This window comes from Dunckerocampus dactyliophorus, chromosome 12 (assembly GCF_027744805.1).
Source record: "Dunckerocampus dactyliophorus isolate RoL2022-P2 chromosome 12, RoL_Ddac_1.1, whole genome shotgun sequence".
In the NCBI taxonomy this organism is placed as follows: Eukaryota; Metazoa; Chordata; class Actinopteri; order Syngnathiformes; family Syngnathidae; genus Dunckerocampus; species Dunckerocampus dactyliophorus.
Window position 1 is genome coordinate 5,754,315 of NC_072830.1, and position 22,058 is coordinate 5,776,372.

Consider the following 22,058-nt stretch of genomic DNA (forward strand, 5'->3'; position numbering starts at 1 on the left):
TGCGACGTTTTTATGTGAAGGACGGAAGTGTGCTGTTTCGTCTATGGGCTCTTGACGGTTATGTGGCGTGACGGAGAGACGAAGCTACATGCTTATACAAAAGTGCCTCCCGAGCTTCATGGTTGCCCTCCTTTCGTCGTGTTGAGCTTGCACAACGTCAGCAGACATCCCATCAAGACCCTCAGTTACACGTACTGTATTTACAGTGCAAAGGCCAAACTTCAAAATAAAATCTGACCGCGGACATGCTGCGCTAGCAAGCAAGCTTGTAGCAGCGTAGATGACGTCATCAGCCGCTCACCGTTATTGGCAGAAAAACCAATACAGATATTTTATTTTTATGCCAATTATATCGGACATTCATAGTCATATTAAATAAATCTAATGAAAATTATTTTTACATGCTGCAGAGGGCCCATAAGAAACACTTTGGACACCCCTGGCCTCCAGCTTTTCTTTTTAGGAAGATTTAGACACGTGGAACACTAACCATGTGAATTATGGCTGTATTTTTAGTAATGTTCCTGATTGGCTTAACTGCAACATCACTAGTTTCAGCTTGCAGCCCCATTCCACAGTTCCACTACTAAACATTGATGGCACACTGCTTTCATTTTAACCACTTGTCTTTGTCCGTTTACGTATTTCACCGGGAAGGCCAAGTGTTGACATCAGGATGGCTCTGGATTCTCCCTGGTAATATTACTAGCCAAAGCCTGGGCTGCAGTGTTTTCGTCCACTTTTCAGCACACTCCCCGGGGGTTGTGGAGACTAGATGCATTGCAACGCCTAGATTGCCACCGTTTTTATACTGCAAAATAATCCATTTTGAACATATAAACAACTGTGTAAGTGTGTATTATGCAGGCGTTTCCACTGACTTTTATTGTAAAGGAGCAAACAGAAGGCAATCAAAGTGGACTGCCTAACAGAACAAAGTATTTGGACTTTTACAGCATAATCAACAGGACAGTGCTGGAATGAGCTTCCAAACCAACATGAGCACTGCTAGCTTTGCTATAAGCATCACAATCAATTAGATATTATTGTATCATACTAACTGACTGAACATCATTGGTTAACTGGAACGTGTGTTTGTCTCCTGATATACACACACACACACACACACACACAACCTTCTTGCGAACGAGCACTTCCACACGGAAATCCCACATAATTAGCGCATCAGAGCCGTAACAGTAGATCTGGCATGTATTCGCCTGTGCCTTTCACACAGCGACGCGGCATTCTGCAATCGTATAATTAGATGTGTCACGATGTCTGCACCGGCTTCTCCTGTTAGACAAATCTGTCATTTCTTTTAAATCCCATGAAGGAAGCGGTCTGACATATAAAAACTGGTTTCAACATAACTGCGTCAGGTGTTAACTCATCGTATGCTGGCTATTGCGGACTACCCTTTCACACAGGAGCCGTCCTACCTCTGTAGGTGGACTACTGGGGGTATAATATCAGAGTTCTTTCATTGTTTGCAGATTGTGTGAGGAAGACATTGATTCAAAGAGTCAACTAAAGCTGCAGCAATTAATCAATGAATCCATTGTCCAATTAACAATTGTTATTCAATTAATCGTTTTTTTATTTAAAAATGTAAATATCCTCAGCCTCTCAAATGTAAATATTTTTAGAATTCCGAAACGAGATATTCACACACATCAGCTTTGACTTTGGAAAACAGTGAACGACATTTTTGCGGACCAAACCACAATTTGTGTATGGTTCATATTGATTTGGTCGGTCTGGGGTCTGCCCGATCACTCGAAACAAGCTTCAAATTAAATCGATATAAGAAAATACTCCCTAGAGTCAACTCTCACAGCGAGGTAAGCCCCCAGACAGTCAGGTATAAATGGTCCCTCCATAATTCAATGCTCATAATGAACTATTTTGAGTCCAGCAGTAGACCAAAGGTCCATGCACAGCCCAACAGCCATGTGACAAGAGGGGACAATAATGGACTCCAGTCACAGAACTGTCTCACTGCCTCAGATGCGCAAGGCTGATGGATGGCGAAGAGCATGGTCAGCGCCAGTCTGTGTCTTTTGGCTAAGATGGTGTTCGCCTCCATTGGGTGTTGATTGTATGCTTGCTGCGGTATTTGTTTCTGCCTGCTTCAACTCTTAGGGATGTCCAAATTATGCTTTTCCAGAAAGCTAATCTAACAGACGCTTAGGCTTTCAACAAAGGATTTGATGGATTTCCCATCAATGCTGGTTCTGGGGAAAAACCCAAGGGCATCCAGTACCAGGGTCACCCCAAGCTTTCCCGCAAATGTGTTGAGCACAGGTGCCTGGCAGAGGCATGTCGGCAGATTGTATGTGGAAAATGTTGAGTAATTGGACAGTCCAAAATCCTTTACCAACAAGCTAAAGGCAGAAAAAGGAAACATGGAAAATATGTCAGTTAACCTAAAAAAAAAAAATCAAATCTCCCTCCAAAACATCTGATTGGTGACGAGGAAACCGGTGAGGAGGGAGAGAGACTTTGGGAAATTGCCACTGTGTCCCGACATCACGACTGAAGTTAAAAATCTCCTGGATCGTGTGGATATAAGATATTAAGTTTGTCAATCAAATTGTGAAAGGAATAAATAAATAGTGTAAACTCAGGATTGATGCAGGATTAAAAACAACCAAAAATAAAAAGCCGCATTCCCGGCGGGCAGCTCTGTATGCCGCCTATGAGTGCACAGAGTGCCACTAGCTAACTCGACAACATCAGCAGGTGCACTAACATGAATTATACTTGTATGTGCCTGCATGGAAATGGCTTCCAAGAAGAAATATTACAAGTACAAGGGTGACTATCATGCTGAATGGCCATGTGTTCGGAAATCAAAGATGATTATCTGGTATGCTGCATTTTCTGCACTGTTGATATTTCCATAGAGATCAGGGGGTGAAATGATATACTCTCTAACAATCAAGACATTGTGAAAAGCCAAAGGCGAGAGAAACGGGATCCAGAGCTTACGTTCATGTACTCAAGAAGGGCTATTCAATGGGCGGCCTGCATGAAGGACATCAGACCAACCCCCTAGGGCAGTTAAAAATTTACTTGCTAACATTTTTGCAGCAGATTCCTAAAAACAACAGAGCATTCTTGTCCTAGAGAGGATCTTTGACGACTAGTGTTTTTTTTTTTTTTTTTTGCAGAACATTCTTAAAAACATCGGAACATTCCTGTCACATACAGGATCTTTGACTAGCGTTTTTGAAGTAGGTCCTTAAAAACAGCAGAGTGCTCCTGTCACATAGAGGATCTTTGACTAGTGTAAAATGTGACACTAAAATGTTGGCAGTTCTGATGATATAGTGCTTCCTTCTCCGTCTGTAGACTTCGTGAGGAAGACAATGAGTCCAAGAGTCAACATCACAGTTGCTCACAACGAGGTAAGATGGCCGCCTGCAATGTGTGTCTCGGCTTTGCGTGGTGCTCAGCCCCCCCCGACAGTCGGGTCACAATGGTCCCTCCATAGTTCAATGCTCATAATGGAAAACCAAGATCCAGGGTGGTTGTCTTTGCGGGGGAAATGCTGATGTCCATCTTTGTTGTGTGGCTGCCGCCGCCACCACAACAGACACGTGACAGGAGGGGACCATAATGGACCCCGGCCACAGAACCATCTCACTTCCTCAGATGTTCGAAGCTGACGGATGGCGAGCCTGTCCACTGTTGGACTTGTCACGCATCATGGTCAGCGCTGTGTTGGAGAAGTCCTTCAGGATGTCTACGGTCTCCCTCTGCAGGAGCAGCGACTCCTGGACAAACTCCTGCTGGCTCTCCACCAACAGCTGCACCGACTGGGCCAACGTCTCCAGCGAGCGAGACACGGAGGAGAGCAGATGCCGGGTTGCCCGCTGCTGCTGCACGCTAAGACACGCCAGCTGGGCCACACGGGACTGGGCCTTGTGACCTGACGGGAGGTGGTCCGGCTGGGTCTGGTCTGAGGCCTGAGCGTGCTTGATGTGAGAGGAAGCGAGATGATTAGAAGGTGGCGGGATGCTGGAATAGGAGGATATAGGCTGAGAGGAGCCATTGGCTGCTAAGGAGGTGGTGGGCGGGGCCAGTGGGGAAGACGAAGAGGAGGTGCACGCACGGATGTTGGCGCCTGAGGGAGAGTACGATGGCAGAGGCGCAGCAGGAGACGAGGCAGCGTCCGACTCAAAAAGGGGGGGTCCGTGCGCTTTTGAGGTGGTCGCGTTGTAGTTCTGGTTTCTGGAGTAGGTCTGTATCGGCTTGCTACTCGCCTGCGCGTTGTCAGTGGGCGGGAGGAAGGAGGACCGGTAGGAAAAGGTGGAGGTGGAGTTGTCATTGTCGTCAAAGTCCATGGAAGGTTCTGGGGGAAAAAAAGAAAGACATGAAATGGTCCTTTTGGAGCATCATGGCCCTCCTCCACCACCCCCCTTACCAGCATCCTCCTGCTGGTCAAAGTCGGATGATGAATGGAACGGGTCGCCTAGAAAGCAAAGACAGAAAGGTGCTGAAGGTCCAGCAGAGACATGGTGCACCCTTCGATTTGGCCTCTGAGGTGGACTTACCGCTGTGTTCCTTCTCCGGCGAGGACAGAGGAGAGAAGTCCAAGGAAAGTCCTCCAGGAAGGGCGAGGGTGCTATTGGGCGCAGGGTAGGGGTAGGAAGGGCTCATGTTGCCTCCTTGCTCCATGGATAACTTTGAATCTTCATCTTCACCTCCCAAGTTCACGTCACTGTTGCCTTCTGACAACAAAGCACAACTTCATGAGTTGAGTGACCGCCAATGCCAAGATGGTGCCTCACCTCTTTTGGGACTCAAGAGCAGGATCTCATGGACCATCTTCTCCACGGGGCCCAACGACGACTTCCTTCGTCTCCTCTCGGCGGAGCCGTTGGGGGCGTGGAGGGCCAGGAGGCGTCGCTTGCCATCGCACTTAAGGTCTGCCCATTTCTTCATGATCTGACGCACCTATTAGAGAAAAACACATTGAAATTGTTGTCAAATGTGAAATCTGGATCAGATCAGTGTAATATACAGCACAGTAATCCCTTGCCGGCTTGCTCGACCACTCCTCTTCAAAGGTAAATAACATTTATCATTACGTATAATTTTTATTTTTGTTTTTTTCATTAATTATCCTCGTTTAATATTACTACTACATCCAAATTCATATTTACATACATACATATATACTGTATATGTATACACGTACATGTCGTATCTATATAATTGGTAATATTACCTTTTCCCCTACTTAAGAACAATTCAACTTAAGAACGGTCGTCTGGAACCAATTGTGTTCGTTGGTTGGGGACTTAGTGTATTTCCCTAAATTAAGCATTTTTTAAATCAACGCATTGAGAAGGTGCATTGAAAGATGTGACATGTAGTATTCTACACTGATTTTCTTGGTGTCAGTAATGTTACTGTAATGTTGAGTGAGACACACAAGCACCAGGAAGACAATCCCTAAGACAACTGTTGCAGCCGTACCCACGCAAAGCTAAATCGAAACTCTGAGCCATCGACGTCACTTCCAGTCCACCCCCCCTCGGCTCCCCATGCACAGGAACACATAGGAGCACAAGTCTTATGTCTTTTGATTTTTTTTTATTTTCTTTTAATGTCTGCTATATTGGCTAATACAAGTGTAAAGGTGACTATAAGGGTGTTATTTCATGTCAAGATGGCTCTAATAATGTTAAAATCATATTTACAAGGTCGTAAACGTTTTCTACAAAAATATTAAATTTATAAAAGGAACCCTCCTCCTTGGTTCTGGAAACAATTAATAGCGATAAATGAGGGGTTACTATATTTGTGTCTTGTCCATTTATTTCATGTTGCACGAGAAATCTAGAAAGAGGGCTTGATAGTTTTCGAAGAACGAACAGAAATGATAAACCGCATGTACAGTCATGGAAAAAAATATTAGACCACCCTTGTTTCTTCAGTTTGTTCATTTTAATGCCTGATACAATTAAAGGCACCTTTGTTTGGACAAATATAACAATGACAACAAAAATAGCTCATAAGAGTTACATCTTTCAGCAGTACAATGCTATAGCTATTATGTAAGAACTCAAGTGATTTGGTTATCAAGAAAACCATGGAAGTTGCTCTTAAATTAAATTAAACTCTTATAAGCTATATTTGTTATCATCATATTTGTCCAAACAAAGGTAACTTTAGTTGTACCAGGCATTAAAATGGATAAGTAAACTCAAGAAACAAGGGTGTTCTAATCTTTTTTTTTTCCATGACTATACATGAGAGTGTACAATGTTTTTTGTTTGTAATTGTAATACATCACCTCTCTGTAGTTCTGCCCCAGATTGTTGATCTGGTCTGTGATCTCTGCCCACTTCTGTTTCTTGGCTTCTGATGACACGCCATGATTAAACTTCCCTGAAGGACAGGATGAAGACATGTCACACTGAGTCCCTTTAGGACTTTGTTTGCTTATAAAATCACATCAGATGTCCTGAAGGTCCATACAGTATATGATAACTCCTCCTTCCAAATGGGCCAATTTTCACATTACCAGCTTTAAGAAACAGTTACATGTATTTCCTAAGAAATAACATTTTATTTTGTTATATTGTCGTTCACTTGTGTATTGGAATACATCCATCCATTTTCTATACCGCTTCTCCTCATTAGGTTTGCGGGGGTATGCTGAGCCTATCCCAGCTGACTTCGGGCGACAGGCGGGGTACACCCTGGACTGGTCGCCAGCCAATCGCAGGACACATATAGACAAATAACTATTCACGCTCACATTCATACCTATGGACAATTTTTAGTGTATGACAAAATCCACCAGGTGGGATACATTGTATTTACCCACGACCATACCAATCCAACAAACCTGCAGATACGAACGTCATTATTTGATGTCCTACTCACTGAGAAGGATGTATCGGTTCTCTCTGACCGCCTCCAGCAGGAGTTTGACCTCCGAGAAGGAGAACCTCGGCTTGGACCTCAGCCCTCTGGCTCCTCCCACCTTGAAGTCATCATCTTCCTCGTTCCACGAGGTCGACATGGCTGGCACGCTGGTGTCCACCTCGTAGTCTGCACGGCTTGGCATCCAGTCGCTGTCGCCTCCCACCAGATCTTCCTGCTCCTGAGGCAAAGGCACGGCTGAATGAAACTCGACGTGCATCACACAAGATCAGTCTACTTGGGTGAAACAGCTTGTGCAGCTGTACCTAATGAAGTGGACATACAGTATGTCTACATAGTAGGGCTGCACGACTCTGCAATATGAATCCGGATTTTCAGCAATTTTCTGGTACAATTTTTTATAATAATTATTACTGTTAGACTCCTCATTCTTTTGGTCTGCTTTTTCAGAAACTTCCAATGGCCAGAGGGACAATTCACAGGGGACTTCTCATTAAGCAGAATGCTGAAAAATCATCCATATTTACAAATTACATGGGAAGATCCAGATTTTTCATGCATCCCTACTACATACAATGACAACGGCATGTCTACTGTCCACTGGAGACGTGTGTTGACATGAACATGGACCAAAAAAAAAAACTGTTTGGGTAATGGGTAGATAAAACTGTCCATCACTGTCCTCCTTCACAACTAGGTATAACAATAAGGACATAAATGACCCTCATAGCATACTGACAAGTCACATAATAGAAAGAAACACGTAAAATCAGTGATCACATCTACAGCTGTGATGAAAATCTAACTCATGAGCCATATAGTGTGTAACGTAAAACTCACACTAGCAGCAAAGTTTAGTCTCTGCAAAAACAAATGGTTGGCAGCAGCAGCACGCTTGAAGGCTTGTCGAGCTCTGTACGCACGCATCCTCACTCGGCTGGCCAAGCGTTTTTGTTCCACACTTTGTTTTCTTTTTGGGCCCATCTTCTGATGACATACACATGAACATACATGCCAAGGTTAGTGATGACGGCCGCTCCAACTCCTTGACTTGCGTGTCATTGTGATCACATCAACCTAGCTTATAGTCCTAATTAGGAATGCATGGTGCAAGATGATAAAAAGTGTAGTCTAGTGGAGAAATTGTTACTTCAGGGTGCGTTCACACTGGTCCGGACCGGAAAAAAATTATATATATATATGTATAAAATTATATTTTCCGGAGTATAAGTCGCATCAGTTAAAAAATGTGTCATGAAGAGCATAAATTGGACTATAAGTCACATTTTCTGGTATTTAGAATGAGTGAGCTTTTCTAGGAGTGTCATGGCACCGCTCCTAACAACATTAAATTCCCAACAGAAGTCGACAAAGACAGAAGGAGGGGTTTCACACCAACAAGGAGACAAATTAAAGCTACAATTGCTGAAATAAGTCAAATTTTTTTTAAGTATATGGATACAATAAAAACGTACTTGTTTAACAACGCAGCTGCCAAAACCTCCAACCAAACATTATTGTCTTAATTATGACACTTCTCAATCCACACAGGTTTCATACAAAATTGCACATTACTTAAAGACATACAGAAATGAGTATTAGAAAGTATTCTGTAACAAAAATCGCCCAGTATGCTCTGTATCACTCAATATGTGCCTAACTGCATCACAAGCTTAACTCAATGAATAACTGCGGTCACTAGGTGTCGCCAAAATAAAAAAACACCACCCCACTGTAACTCTAAGGCAGCAAGTGTTAAATGATATATTTTGATATACTGTAAGTCGCACCTGACAATAAGCCGCAGGGCCAGCTAAACTATGACAAAATAAGTGTGACTTATACTCCGTAAAATACGGTACTTGGTGGTCAGTTAACGTTCACAGGACCAAATGATGCTCAGATAAGCTTACGCTTAAAAGTTGCACAGATGGCGTACACTGTCCGACAAACTCACGCCTCCAAAACAACATGACATCCGGGCAGTGTTGGGCAGAAAATCATTAGTTATAGTCATTGTCAAAAAAGCAATTAAATTAGTGATGGAATTAAATGTAATTAGTTATCAGGGAACACAATTATTTTACTTAAAAACCCTCAAATATGTCAAAGAATTAGGATTTAGCTTTGTAGTGCCGTTGAGAGGTTTTATGAGATTAGAGCAGGGGTCTCCGACCTGTAGCTCAGGAGTTACCAGTAGCTCACCAAGAAGTGAAAGAACATTTTTCTTCAACTCCTCATATTTTTAGAGCCGTTTAATTCAGACATTATGTCTCCATGTAATGACAAAATTCCACATAATAGAAAAAAGCTAGCTCACAGGGGTGGGGGGAAAAAGGGTGGAGACCCGTGGATTAGAGTTACAACGGATGCGGAACACAATGTACACTTCGCATGTGTGGTGTTGACTTTTACATCAATGACCAAGTGGTGCCTGTACTTCCATCCTGTAAATAACAGTTTTAACCCGATAAGCCGCTGCAGCTCGATATTGATGCATCAAGCTCTGTTGATGTGACGTTCATCAACGAGTCGAGTCTTTTGAACGGCCCTTTTAAGTCATCAATGAGAACAGATTGCCAGTTGCAGTTTGAATAGTCTTATATCTTACATTCTTATACAGTGGAACCTTGGTAAGTGTCATTAATACGTTCCAGAAGGTCTGACTCAAACCAAAAAAAATGTTCTGCTAAGAAATAATAGAAATCCAATTACACTCCAAGTCAGGTCCCCAACTTACGAACACCCGACTAGCGAACATTCGCAGATACGAACACAAGCCGACTGGTCTATATTTTATTTTATTTTGCCTTGTAGTCAGTCGCTCAATCAGTATTTATACCGCTACTGTACATGCTTGACCAGTAGAGGGCAATGTGACACTCCTAATGGGACCAACAGAGGAAGAGTTAGACGCTGGGGAGATACAGTGTAAAGCTAAATGGAAAGCTAAATTGTACAACCCAGACAGAGCGTGTGATTAAAGTTTATGAAGAGTTAATAGGCCTGCTTAATTGTACACCACCCACAGAACACTACCTCTTTTAGAAGAGTCTAACCACGACGACCACTTGTCCTTTTTTTCAATATCTCCTCCTCCAACTCCTCCACAACGACGTATGCTCGCCACTCCTCTTCAAATCTTCAAAGGTAAATAACATTTATCATTACGTATTATTATATCATTTTTATTAGTTTTTTTCATTTATTACCCTCGTTTAATATTACTACGGCATCCAAACTCATATTTACATACATACACATATACTGTATGTATGTATACGCGTACATGTAGTACCTATATCATTGGTAATATTACCTTTTCCCCTACTTAAGAACAATTCAACATAAGAACGGTCGTCTGGAACCAATTGTGTTCGTAAGTTGGGGACCTAGTGTATTCCATCCCGGGCACCCAAAAATGCTAACACAAAACACTTCTTTAACAATAGTTCTACATGCAGCAAAACAATCCCAAATGCATACAAATGACGAATTAAAGGGATTTAAGGTCACTTTTACCTTTATGAAGACTTGATTGTTGACAAAAGATGGCGGCAAGATCCACACGGACACAACCTTCATGTTTTGCCAAGAGTTATTTCTTGAATTCAATAGCCTTGGTCACCTTCTTTATCAAAATGCTGGCACTTGCAACTTTCTTTGGCTCCATGGTGGGTTATTTTGCAGCCGTGACCAATAAGAAAAGCAGAGACTTGTGGCGTATCTGTGTTAGTTAGCAAAGAACTACAGAATCAACCAATTACTTCCGGTTCCCAGGCGAGCAGGGATGTTTTGTGATTAAAACACGTTACAAATGCGACATATTGTACGTGAACTGAGGCAAAAAATGTTGCATTACATTTTCAATGTAAACCAAAAAAAGATGCTCACCGGGGGTATATCCTGAGGTTCCACTGTTTCTGCAAATCGTTTTTTCATCAACCTCTTAAAAGAGCCGTTCGACTCGACTCGTTTGCCAACGTAACATTTCTATGAGCAGATAACAGCTGTTAGATAGGAGTGCATAATAACACACCATATTTAACGTTTGACAGCGTCTGATTACCCGTTACTGGAAAACGCCACTTTTTTTTTTTTTTTAAGGCAGTTACTCCCAACACTGCTGCCAGGTCACATATACTAGTAGGACTTTTTTCCTGTGCCTGAACTTTTACCAGCTTACAAAGACGATATAAATGCAGACAGACGTCAAAAAGGTCTGGCATTCTGGAGGACTTCAGCGAACTATAATAAATAACACAAAGTCTTTTTGTTGAAAAGATCCTGTTTTGTTAAGGCTGATTTCAGCGGATTCCTCCAGCTGCCAAGAAGGCTCCAACAATCAGACATATGCAAGCATTAGATCCCGCCACTTTTCTCATGACCAGTTGTCAGTAGTGTCACACTTTTCTGCCCTTTCTTCGCAACACTTCGGCCCATGGGGATGTCAAACTTCCATGTTGATAAAATTATCCGGTGACACGTTGTGTTCAGTTACCTGTTTTTCAACAAACTCGCGGAAACTGTCGATCTTGGCTTGGACGTCTTCTGGCCGTGTCTCTCTGATAGGGAGCCGGTTGCGGTGCATGAAGCGGTAACACCAAGAAGGCCCGCCTGTAAAGTCATTTATATTCATCTCCTTGGCAACTACCAGGGCGTGGAGGCGTAACTGCACCGTTGACAAGACTCTCCCAGCAGCACGTTGTTCAAGCACCCATCTGTGGACTCGTTCCTCCAGCTCTGGCCATCTTGCTTTCAGCCCGCGATTAGCTTTCTTTGTTTTCTTCATTGCGGTAAGAGAAAGCTCTGCTTTTTGCCAGTCCCTCACAAGTTTCTCATTCACTCCAAACTTTCGTCCTGCTTCTCGTTTACCGTTTTCGGCTGCATATTTTACTACCTGCAGTTTGTAATCTGCACAATAAGATTTTCTTTTTTTGGCCATTTTGCTTGTGTTCAGACTTTCTCGGTTGTCTTTTACGTAATGTTTCAATTCATTTTATCTCAGGGGTACAGGGACAGCAAACACTGTTCACAAGTCTAGAGTGCCCTCCCGCGGCTCTCGACGATAATGTTTACTCCTGGGTTCATGTCTGCAAGTATGAATTTAAAACATGTTTAATTATATAAAAAAGTTGCACCTGACTAAGTCCCAGGACCCGTCAAATTGGAAAAAAGTGTGACTTACAGTCCGGAACAGTGCATAAAGTACGCGGCCATGAGTTATATTTGCTGTCAGCTATTTGATGCGGCTAAGTTTAGCTACTCACATTAAAGATCACTGAAGGCATATATACATAACCTATCGCCTCTCTGAGATTGCCTTTGTGTGTGTGATTGGATGCACTACGGAAACCTACGTACATTTGGTGGCATCATATGGTGCGGCCCAAAAATGAGAAGTGTGAACGCACCCTAACAGTGTGATCAAGACTTTTCACCACTAAATGGACTGTGTACTAATACAAACACACAAAATGTGGACATAACTGCGACTTGTGTTGTGTACCCACACAAAAACCTAACAAACAATTTAATTTGTACTGTACTGTACTAATCTCTGACAGAGAGTATTATATTTGTAGTCATTAGATGAGAGTAGTTTACAGTTACAGTACAGCTGCAGCAGATCCAGCTAGTCAAATGATGTCCGGTCACATGGTCCGTCTCGGCCAATCAGCTGTGTCGCTGCCGAGCCTTTGTGGGCTCCTAAACAGCAGCTTTATCTCTTGGTACAAACACCTCAAGTCGCCACAGACACTTTGGCGCAAACATCAAACGCCACCGTAAACACGCCAACAATATACCGTGTGCGCGCGTGCGTGAACGCGTTCTTGTGTCGCGTGGCTGCGCCGGTTGGACAAACACGAAAACGCCAGCTAGCTTCTTTGTTAGCCGCGGTGCTAACACTAACACGCACGACGCGCCACTGTGATCACTAGCGTGCGCGCAATCTTGCCACAAAATGTAAAATGTTTACCCGCAAAATGGCGACTTGCTCGGCCCTCCTTCCTCCGCTGCGCTCCAAAGGATTCGGCGTGTCGAAAAGAACGCGACTGCGCAGACTCTGTGCGCGTAACACCGCCGCCTTTTGCCGAGAGCGCGCAGCATTCGTGCGCAAAGTGATCGAGTGTGCACAGAAACACGCAGAGGGCATAGACGAGCCAGCGACTGTACTCAAGTATGAGAGTACTGTTACTTTAGGAAATTATCTCTAGTAAAATGGATTGAATAACAAAACTACTGAGGTTCTAATTTATTGTTAGAACGATTTAAGGCAGGCTTAAAATCACTTCAGAACATTTTTTTTTAGACAATGAATTCAGCACCCTGCTTGAGTAGCCTAGCGACACTCAACCCACAATTCCTTGCTTTGTTGTGGAAGTGAGTAGTGGCATATTGATAACAGCAGTCCCCTGAGATCAACTCAAAACAATTTATTTCTCAAACCTGAAACGCATGATGAAAACCGTCGGTTTGAATCATGCATGGACTGATAAATGTTTTTATTTTATTGCAAACGACAAACCGATGTGTTTGATTTGCACGCATGCACGTTGCAGTACTCAAAGAACGGAATTTATATATATTTTATAAAAAGTAAAAAATAAATCATATTTTCCTACATGGAGTGATAAATTTATTTTATTGCAAACAAACCGGTGTTTAATTTGCATGCATGTGCGTTGCTGTCCTGAAAGGCCTGAATTTATATATATTTTGTATTTTAAAAATCATCTTTTTGTCTTTAAGTAATGCCTTTTTTGTATTTCTATAAAGAAAAAAAGATGTGCCACATGCCGCAAATTGACACTAGGCTGCACTTTGGACACCCCTGCTTTTACAGTAACAGAACTTTTTGATTTGTGTCATTGGTAATGTGCAACATTAGCTCATATTTTTAAATGTTATTTCATAACAGAACACGCACAGGCGAGTTAAAAAAAAAAAAAAAAAAAAAAAAAACATTCACGATAGTTCCTGGGCTCCAAGTGAGTGAGTGTTGATTTTAACGATGATGTACATGTCATTGTACATCTCATATCTTACTATATTGATGAAAAGAGGCACAACCAAGTAATCTGTGGTTGATTTTCCAGGTTTACGACTGCCCCAAAATTTTGTTTTTATGTGGACAGACATTTTGCGGTGCGTTTTTGAAAATATCCGTGGGTCATGTGGACATAGCCTTAGCTGGTTAGCTTCTCATTGCGACCAAAAGATGGTAATTAAGACAGAAGGGGAGTGTCATTGCAGCTGGAACTAACTAGATCTGAGAAGGCATATACAGACAAGAAATAAGCACTACAAGCCGACCAATAAGAGCCTTAATGGTCAGCATCGCCGCAGCTCAAGGATTTTCTTTACGTTGCGTGTCAACAAAACAAGGAAATTGAACCGGCAAAATGCAACAAAATGCATTCTGGACAGCAGCAAAGCACACAAGCATAGTTGAGGGTCAAACTATGTTGTGTAGGAAAAATGCGTACGTGTTGTCAGATGTAATCTCACCTAAAGGGGAAACAACAAATACATTTTGTTTACAAGATATTATATTGTGTTACGGCCTGATTGCTGCACCTGAATTTGTAGTTGAATAGCCCTGGCCTTAAAGGGATAGTTGGGATTTTTTGACATACAGTAGTTGTGGGACATCCCCATCTGAAGTGTAGTGCATCAGCAGTGACTTTTCCCCTACTTCGCCACCTAAGCAGAGTTCTGGTCCTTTTTTGGTGATGAAGAAAGTAGTTCCGTCTAGTTGGCTAAGGTCACAATAGTAAAGCATTTTGCTTCTCCAAACAATATGGCTTCCAAAGAGTAATACATTTGCATCACAAATTGTTCTCCACGGAAAAGTCAGACCTGACAATCGCTCAGCTGCATTTTCTCTCCCTTCGTATAACTGCACGCTGCTGCCTGTCAACTGTTGACACCTTTTTACTGCTAGAGTAGTTAGTGAAAGTAAACATGTCTGACTATGAAACAGTTGATGAAAACATTCCTTTTAGCACAAAGCCTTTTATATACACTCATGATCAACATTTTAAGACCAGTTTTTACTGTTGGATCATAAGGAGGTTCTAAGTAGAGCTTCAAAATGCAAAAAGAATGGGAGTGAGACAAAAAAACAATGTGAGTAAGCAATTTATTGCAAAATAGCATTGAAGTGAAATAGGTTGTTCATCAGTTCATCCAAGGTTTGAAGACCACGGTTTTTAAAAGCCAAAATCTTGACAAAAATGTGGATCAATGTCATTTTCTGTCAGGTATTCACACTCTCATGATCTCTTGATTGCAAAGGCAAAAAAAGCCTTGTCTCTTTGAACGCTGTGGATCGACCATGATGTGTGTGTGTGTGTGTGTGTGTGTGTGCTTTTATTGATTGACTGATTTATTTATTTTAATTCCCTCTTTTCTATTTTTTTTTTTTTTTTTTTTAAATGGGGATTCCCGGGGGTTTGCTCCGTAGGGTCAGGTGCTAGGTGTTATCTCTGCCACCCGGGCCTCCGTCGGGTGGAGGCGATGCCTCCTTCATCCCTGGGCGGGGCGGTCCTGTGTCGGGTGTTGGGCATGGGGTGGCCCGGGGCATGGCGTTGGGCACTGGCGCTCCCAGCGTGGGCGGGCTCCTTTCCGGTTGCAGGGGTGTCTCTGGGCCTGCAGGCGAGTGACTCCCAGTGCCTGTCTGCCCTTGTGGAGTGTGATTTCTCGCCCGTCTTGGGGGTTGGTGGTTTTCCGGCCTGCCAGCGCCCTGTTTCTGGTCAGATTTGCCCCCCTGCGGCCCTTGCTGGACTGGCTCTTGGTTCTGCCCGCCCCTGTGGGCCTGGTGGCTCTCTGGTGGTGGGGGCTCGGCCTGGCTGTGTGGGGCGGAGCTTGCTGGTTGGTGTGAGCCAGTCCCACTCCTTTCATGCATTCTCAGTGACAATTACACATTCACACACATTTATATACATGTAGACATGCACTTACACAGAGATACCTGTACACACGTACATATACACACTCACAGTACATACGTACTTCCCCACATATTTCCCCACACGTGTTATGTTGTTGGTTTTATTACAGTGATGGTGATGTCAGCAATATGATTATAGTTATTACAATTGTATGCATTACAGTTATTGTCATTCTGTTCACTATCGTAGTTAATAATTTCCTTACTAGTATTACTACTAATATGTATGACTGTTTCAATGCAGTATTATCATTGTGATCGTTGATATTTTGTCCTCTCCGTCATGGTCTTTATAGCCGTCACAGACATTGGCTGATGCAGTCCTGTTTGTTTCTGTTGTTTTGCTATTGTTGTTGTTGCTGTTGTCCCCGTCTCTCTATGTATTGTGCCCCTCTTGTCCCCGCACTCCCCCCTCTGTTTTCTTTTCTCTTCTTCTCTGTCCCCTCCTGCTTTGGTCCGGCCGCTCCAAATTTGCATAAAAACAAAACATCAGTCAAATAAATTCTGTACAACAGGGGAAGAGTAACCACACTTTTCCCTGGCAGAACAAATCTGTTGAGCACGAAAGGGCATTTAGAGCAACAATACTGTCTGCCATAAATGGCTGGACAGGACAAAAAAAGTGTGGTAGCCCCCAAAAATGTCACCGGCCACAAGCTGGAGGATCCAATTGGCTGTCCAATGACACGGGACAATCCTCGGCCCAAATGAACATTGTTACTGGTGCCAAGTGCAGTCCAATAACCATCAGACGGCATCTGTGAGAGAAGGTTTTTAAGAATAAAAAAGGTCTTCAAAGGTCTCGTCTCCTTCAACGGCACAAAATTGCCCGTTTGGAATTTGCACAAGAGCACCAAACATGGGACACCGGAAGGTGCAAGAAAGTTTTAGTCTCTCATGACATGAAAAAAAAGTAACCTTGATGGTCCTGAGAGGTTTTCCACACAACACAGTGGAGGGGGCGCCATCATGATCTGGGCTACTTTTTCCCCTCAAATGGAACAGCGGAGCTTCAAGTTGTGCAGGGGTGTCAAATGGCAGCTGGCTATGTAGAGATGTTGCAGGGGGCATCCCTCATGACTGAAGGCTCTTGTCTGTGTGGTAACGACTCGCTTTTTTAACAGGACAACGCTGCAGTTCCCCAAGGCTTGTCTGACAAAGGACTTCCTCCAGAGGTATAAGTTCACTCTTTTGGACCATCCTGTGTGTTCCCCTGATCTAAATCCAATTGACAACATTTGAGGATGGATGGCAAGGGAAGTTTACAAAAAGTGGACATCAGTTCCAGACAGTGGATGCTGTCCGTGAAGCCATCTTCACCAACTCGAGTAACATTCCCACTAACCTCCTGGAAACACTGGCATTAAGCATGCTCAAATCAACTTTTGAGGTGATTAACAAGCATGGCACAGCTACCTCCTCCCTTTGGTGTGGCATCTGCAGCAATGCGGACTCTGCATCGGTCCTTTGCGGTGAGGGGGAGATGAGCCGAAAGGTAAAGCTCTAAATTTACCAGTCGATCTACGTTCCTACCCTCACCTATGGTCATAAGCTTTGGGTAGTGACAGAAAGGACAAGATCGCGGGTACAAGCGGCCGAAATATGTTTTCTCCGTAAGGTGGCTGGGCTCTCCTTTAGAGATAAGGTGAGAAGCACTGACATCACGGAGAAATTCAGAGTAGAACCGCTGCTCTTCCACATTGAGAGGAGCCAGATGAGGTGGCACCCAACTCTGGCCTGGGAACGTTTCGAGATCCGCCGGGAGGCGCTGGACGAAATGGCCTGGGAGAGGGAAATCTGGGCTTCCCTGCTTAGGCTGCTGCCCCCGCAACCTGACCTCAGATAAGCGGTAGGTGATGGATGGATGGGCACAGCTAGTCATTATTGAGTCCTTTTTTGAACGTTTTAGTTCTATTTTGGGGGGATTTTCGGGTTTTTTTGAGCTATGGTCTTAAACTTTTGATCAGCAGATGAAGAGCGTATTTCACTTTAATGTTTCTTTGCAATAAATGGTTTACGGTACTCAAAAATGTTTCTCACTCCAATTTCTTATTTTTGCATTTTGAAGCTCTCCTTAGAACCACCTTATGATCCAACAATGCAAAATGTAAATTCTTTCAGTTTTTCAACTGGTCTTAAGTGTAGGAGTGTCGCGTGTGTTGGAGTGTATTTATGCGGCTCATATTTATGGTTGACAGGCTTCCTCTTCGTAATTTTGCCTTGCGAAATTGTTAGCATTCCGACAAAATGTACGCCCAACAAGATGGAAATTTGTTCTTACCTGTGACTGTGTCCAGGTGGGAGGTGGGGCTAGGTATGTACCAGATGTTGAAGGCTTTGTTCTCAGAACAGTTTCCGCAGGGCTGGTGAGAACCAACTTCAATTGTTGACTTTTATCTCTGGACTCCAGCGGGGTGGACTGAGGGAGTCCAGAAAACACTTGGTCCACTTCTTCAGGGTTTGAATAAAAACTGGCCTCAGATTGTGCTGTTGTTGCAGCCATTGCAAAAGGAGAGCTAGCCTTTGAAAACATGACATCAAGTGTTGCGTTGTAGATCACAAGACAAAAGCTCAATTGTGTCTTACAATCAAACCCTTTTCTGAGTAAACTATACCTACAGCAACTTTTTTTCCATGTTGTTTTGACTGATTTCCAAATGACACTGGACACCTACAGTATGTCAGTTTTTTTTTCCCCATTCACATACAGCTACCATATATTCTGTGACTTGAAGCATATTCATAGCTCCATGTAGTTGCTGTCATTAATAATAAAAGCCATTACATAACGTTATGTTATGTACAGGCTGTGATTTGCAGCACGTTACCAATACCGCTTCTAAAAAAGGCTGTAATAGGCGGCGACTAATTAGCTAGTACAGCTAGTTCTTACCTGGGGTGTTGGAACAGCAGAACTCTTCAAAATACGTTTCTTCCTCTTTCCTGGGTCTTTAGGAACGTAATCGTCCTCGCTGAAGTGTGCATTACACACACGAAGCTCTTTCATCCGTGCCACTTTGGTTCTTGTGCTATATCCAATGGCAAGAAGCCAAAGTTGCCTGATAGCAATGTCCGTGACAGGAAAGCGATGGAATGCATAGGGCGATTCATTCTTGTTGTTACAGCCTGGATAATTACAAGTCCGCACCATTTTTAAACATTTTTTAGATATTTTCTTTTGTGACCATATATTTACCAATCTGGCCCTCACGCGCCAAAGTGGTCATCATCCAAGCACGTAGACACAACAGTTTTGTGATGCAATAGGATTACTCGTTTGAACGCATACTATTTTGAGAAGCAAAACGCTTTACTTTTGTGACCCCAGCCAACTAGCTGAAAATACTTTCTCCAACAACAACAACTGAGCAGAACTCTGCTCATGGGGCAGAGTAGGGGAAAAGTCACTGTTGATGCACTACATCGCTGATGGGGATGTCATACAACTTAAAAATAAATAAATAAATAAAAATCGGCACTATCCTTTTAAGGCTTCTACCTTCACAATTACATTTAAATTACCCAGTGAGAAACAGTGGTGACCCTTGTATTCTTCATCGGAGGTTCCTCAGAGGAGGACTTTCTCTTCTTGCGGGACTCGATTAAGTCTGTATACCTGCTCACATCGTTGGGGTGAATCCTCTGTTGACACAAAATAATATCAATGAGGCTTTATACATTCACCAGAAGTGCTTATACGTACAGTATCTATAGTATCTGCAATATCTATAATATCTAGTATCTACAACAGGGGTGTCCAAAGTGCGGGCCGGAGGCCATTTGCAAATCGCGGCTGGTTTGTTTATTTATTTTTAAACCAGCCCAAGGCACATTCTATGAACATAATTTCACAAAAAAACAACAACATCAACAGCAGTAATTCTACAAGAATAAAGTCAAAATATTAAGAGGAAAAGCTGTAATCTAATGACAAAAAGTCGTAATTTTACAAGAACACCGTAGTAATACTATGAGAAAAAATAACGTCATTTTAGTAGCATAAAATTGAAATATTTAAGAAAAAATGCTTTTTTTAAGTCTAATATTATGAGAAATAAAACTAAGAATAAGGTTGTAATTTTTGGAAAATTAGGTTGGGGGAAAAAGTTTTAATACTATGGGAATAAAGTCAAAATACGATGTAAAATAGACATAATGTTAAATTCTTGGAACATAAAAAAGCAGCAGAAATGGAACAAAACCAGCTATATTTTGATGAGAATAAAGTCATAGTATTAAGAGAAAAAAGTCATATTCTAATGAAAAAACAAGCCACAATTTTACAAGAACAAACTTATTATGTTATACTAATTATGTCATTTTAGTAACATAGACTTGAAATATTGAAGTTTTTTTTTAAGTCACAAAATTATGAGGAACAAACCAAACAAAATAAAATTGACATTTTTGGAAATTAAGTTAGGGGAAATGTTATTACATTACGAGAGTAAAGTAAAAGTATTATGAGAACAAATTCATAAGATTCAGAGAAAAAAAAGTTATGAAGATTATTAAAAGGAAGAAAGTTAAAATATTGGGAAAAATAAATAAAATACCAAAATAGGGGGGAAAAAAGCAAAGAGTGAAGTTCATACTAATAATATACATTTTCACCTATATCACAAAGCTGAGATGCAGTTCTCTTAAAATATAAACAACTTCCTTTCATTTTTCAATATGTGGCCCTCACTGGAATTATTCTGACACCCCTGATGTACATTATCCATAGTCCCGTCTTGACATGGTAATGCCAATGACTTGATTTATTTGGAAAATTTATCACAAAAGTTGCATTCGAAGTGCATCACACACAGTACAGTAACAAAAGTGAACATGTCCGAAAAGAAGTAGGAAGAAGCAGAGCTTATTTAAAGACATGGTTCGGATTTTTTTTTTTACATAAAGTTGTATGCCATCCCCATCAGCATTGTAGTCCATTAACAGCGACTTATCCCCCAACTTTGTCTCCTAAATCCACTTCTGGTCAGATTTCTGTGATGAAGAACACAGTTCCGCTTAGTTGCTGGGTACAATTAAGTTAAGAGTTTGGCTACTCCAAACAATATGCGTTCAAAAGATTAATACATTTGCAGCACAAAAATGCCTTCTCAAAAAAATCTAACCTCATAAACGGTGTTATATTTGTCTCCCGCCGTATCCCTGCGCACTGTCACCTCTGCGTCCATGTGTATGTGACTGAGACACTCGCATCTTCTTCCGCTGCGGAACACACACGTCCGCTCCGTTGCAGAAGTAGATGGGACCGTCTTCGTCACACACAATAATACACAGGCGACAGTGCGCACGAATACAGCGGGAGACAAATATAACGCCAAGCGTTTTGTGAGGTCTGATTTTTTTAAGAAGGCATTTTTGTGAAGAAAATGTGTTAGTATTCTCAACTCATACTGTTTTGAGAGGCCAAACTGTTAACTTAATTGTACCCAGCAACTAAGGGGAACTACAGTCTTCATCACAGAAATCTGACCAGAACTGCTCTTAGGGAGACCAAGTGGGGGTTAAATTTCTGTTAATGGACTACAATGCTGTTGGGGATGTCATACAACTTCATGTAAAAAAAATCGAACCGTCCGTTTATTAATCCTACCCCTTCTGCAGGTCACAACAGACAGTTTGTTCACTTTCTGTATTCAATTGTACCAATTTACCATTTTCATAGTAAAAAAAAAAAAAAAAAAAAAAAAACATAAATATGTATAATATACAGTTCTTTATTTTAATTCCACATACAGACAGGCAACATTTGTAAAGTTTATGACAAAAGTGCCAACATACCTGAAGGTGTTTTTTCAAATTGGAAGTGGAGTTCTTGTAGGCGGAAATGTACACCAGCTTGGGCAGACAAAGCTGACAGCGCATCACATGGACGTTCGTCTTCGTGCTTTGCAAAGCAAACATGGAACGAATGTGCGGCCAGGGGCTCAAAGCGGCTTCTGCATCGTCTGATTCGCACAAGCTCGATGTTAGCGCTGCCATTGTTTGTTTGTATCTTCTTCGTCTGTTGTCACTGGCGGTCAGCTCGCTTTCAGATGCATTACCGCCCCCAACTGGGCCTGGCGTGTGGACTGTTTGTGGATATACTTCAAGTACTGTATACACCGTATACTTCAATAAGTATACTGTGTAGAAGTGCGTACTTAGTTCCTGAGAACGTGTATTTTGACAGTGTAGTGCT

The 22,058-nt window shown here is 42.3% G+C and overlaps 1 protein-coding gene across 15 annotated transcripts; it reads right to left on the reverse strand.

Annotated features, from left to right (window-relative positions):
* Positions 1-857: 857 nt before the first annotated feature.
* Positions 858-22,032, reverse strand: zgc:113149 (uncharacterized protein LOC541363 homolog). Of its 15 annotated transcripts, none has more exons than XM_054793863.1 (9): positions 21,659-22,032; positions 19,385-19,504; positions 7,747-7,893; positions 6,907-7,126; positions 6,311-6,405; positions 4,800-4,965; positions 4,563-4,739; positions 4,433-4,480; positions 858-4,360 (listed from the first exon to the last, which is right to left on the reverse strand). In XM_054793863.1, exons 1-9 carry the CDS (start codon positions 21,857-21,859, stop codon positions 3,657-3,659), a joined length of 1,878 nt encoding a protein of 625 aa, XP_054649838.1. In that variant the 5' UTR covers positions 21,860-22,032; the 3' UTR covers positions 858-3,656. The 15 variants fall into 15 exon arrangements, with proteins under 15 accessions (XP_054649838.1, XP_054649834.1, XP_054649835.1 ...); XM_054793859.1 differs by lacking the exons at positions 19,385-19,504; positions 21,659-22,032 and adding exons at positions 18,144-18,383; positions 18,756-19,371 and having other exon boundaries at positions 4,563-4,736; XM_054793860.1 differs by lacking the exons at positions 19,385-19,504; positions 21,659-22,032 and adding exons at positions 18,144-18,383; positions 18,756-19,369 and having other exon boundaries at positions 6,907-7,120.
* Between the last annotated feature and the right edge of the window lie 26 nt (positions 22,033-22,058).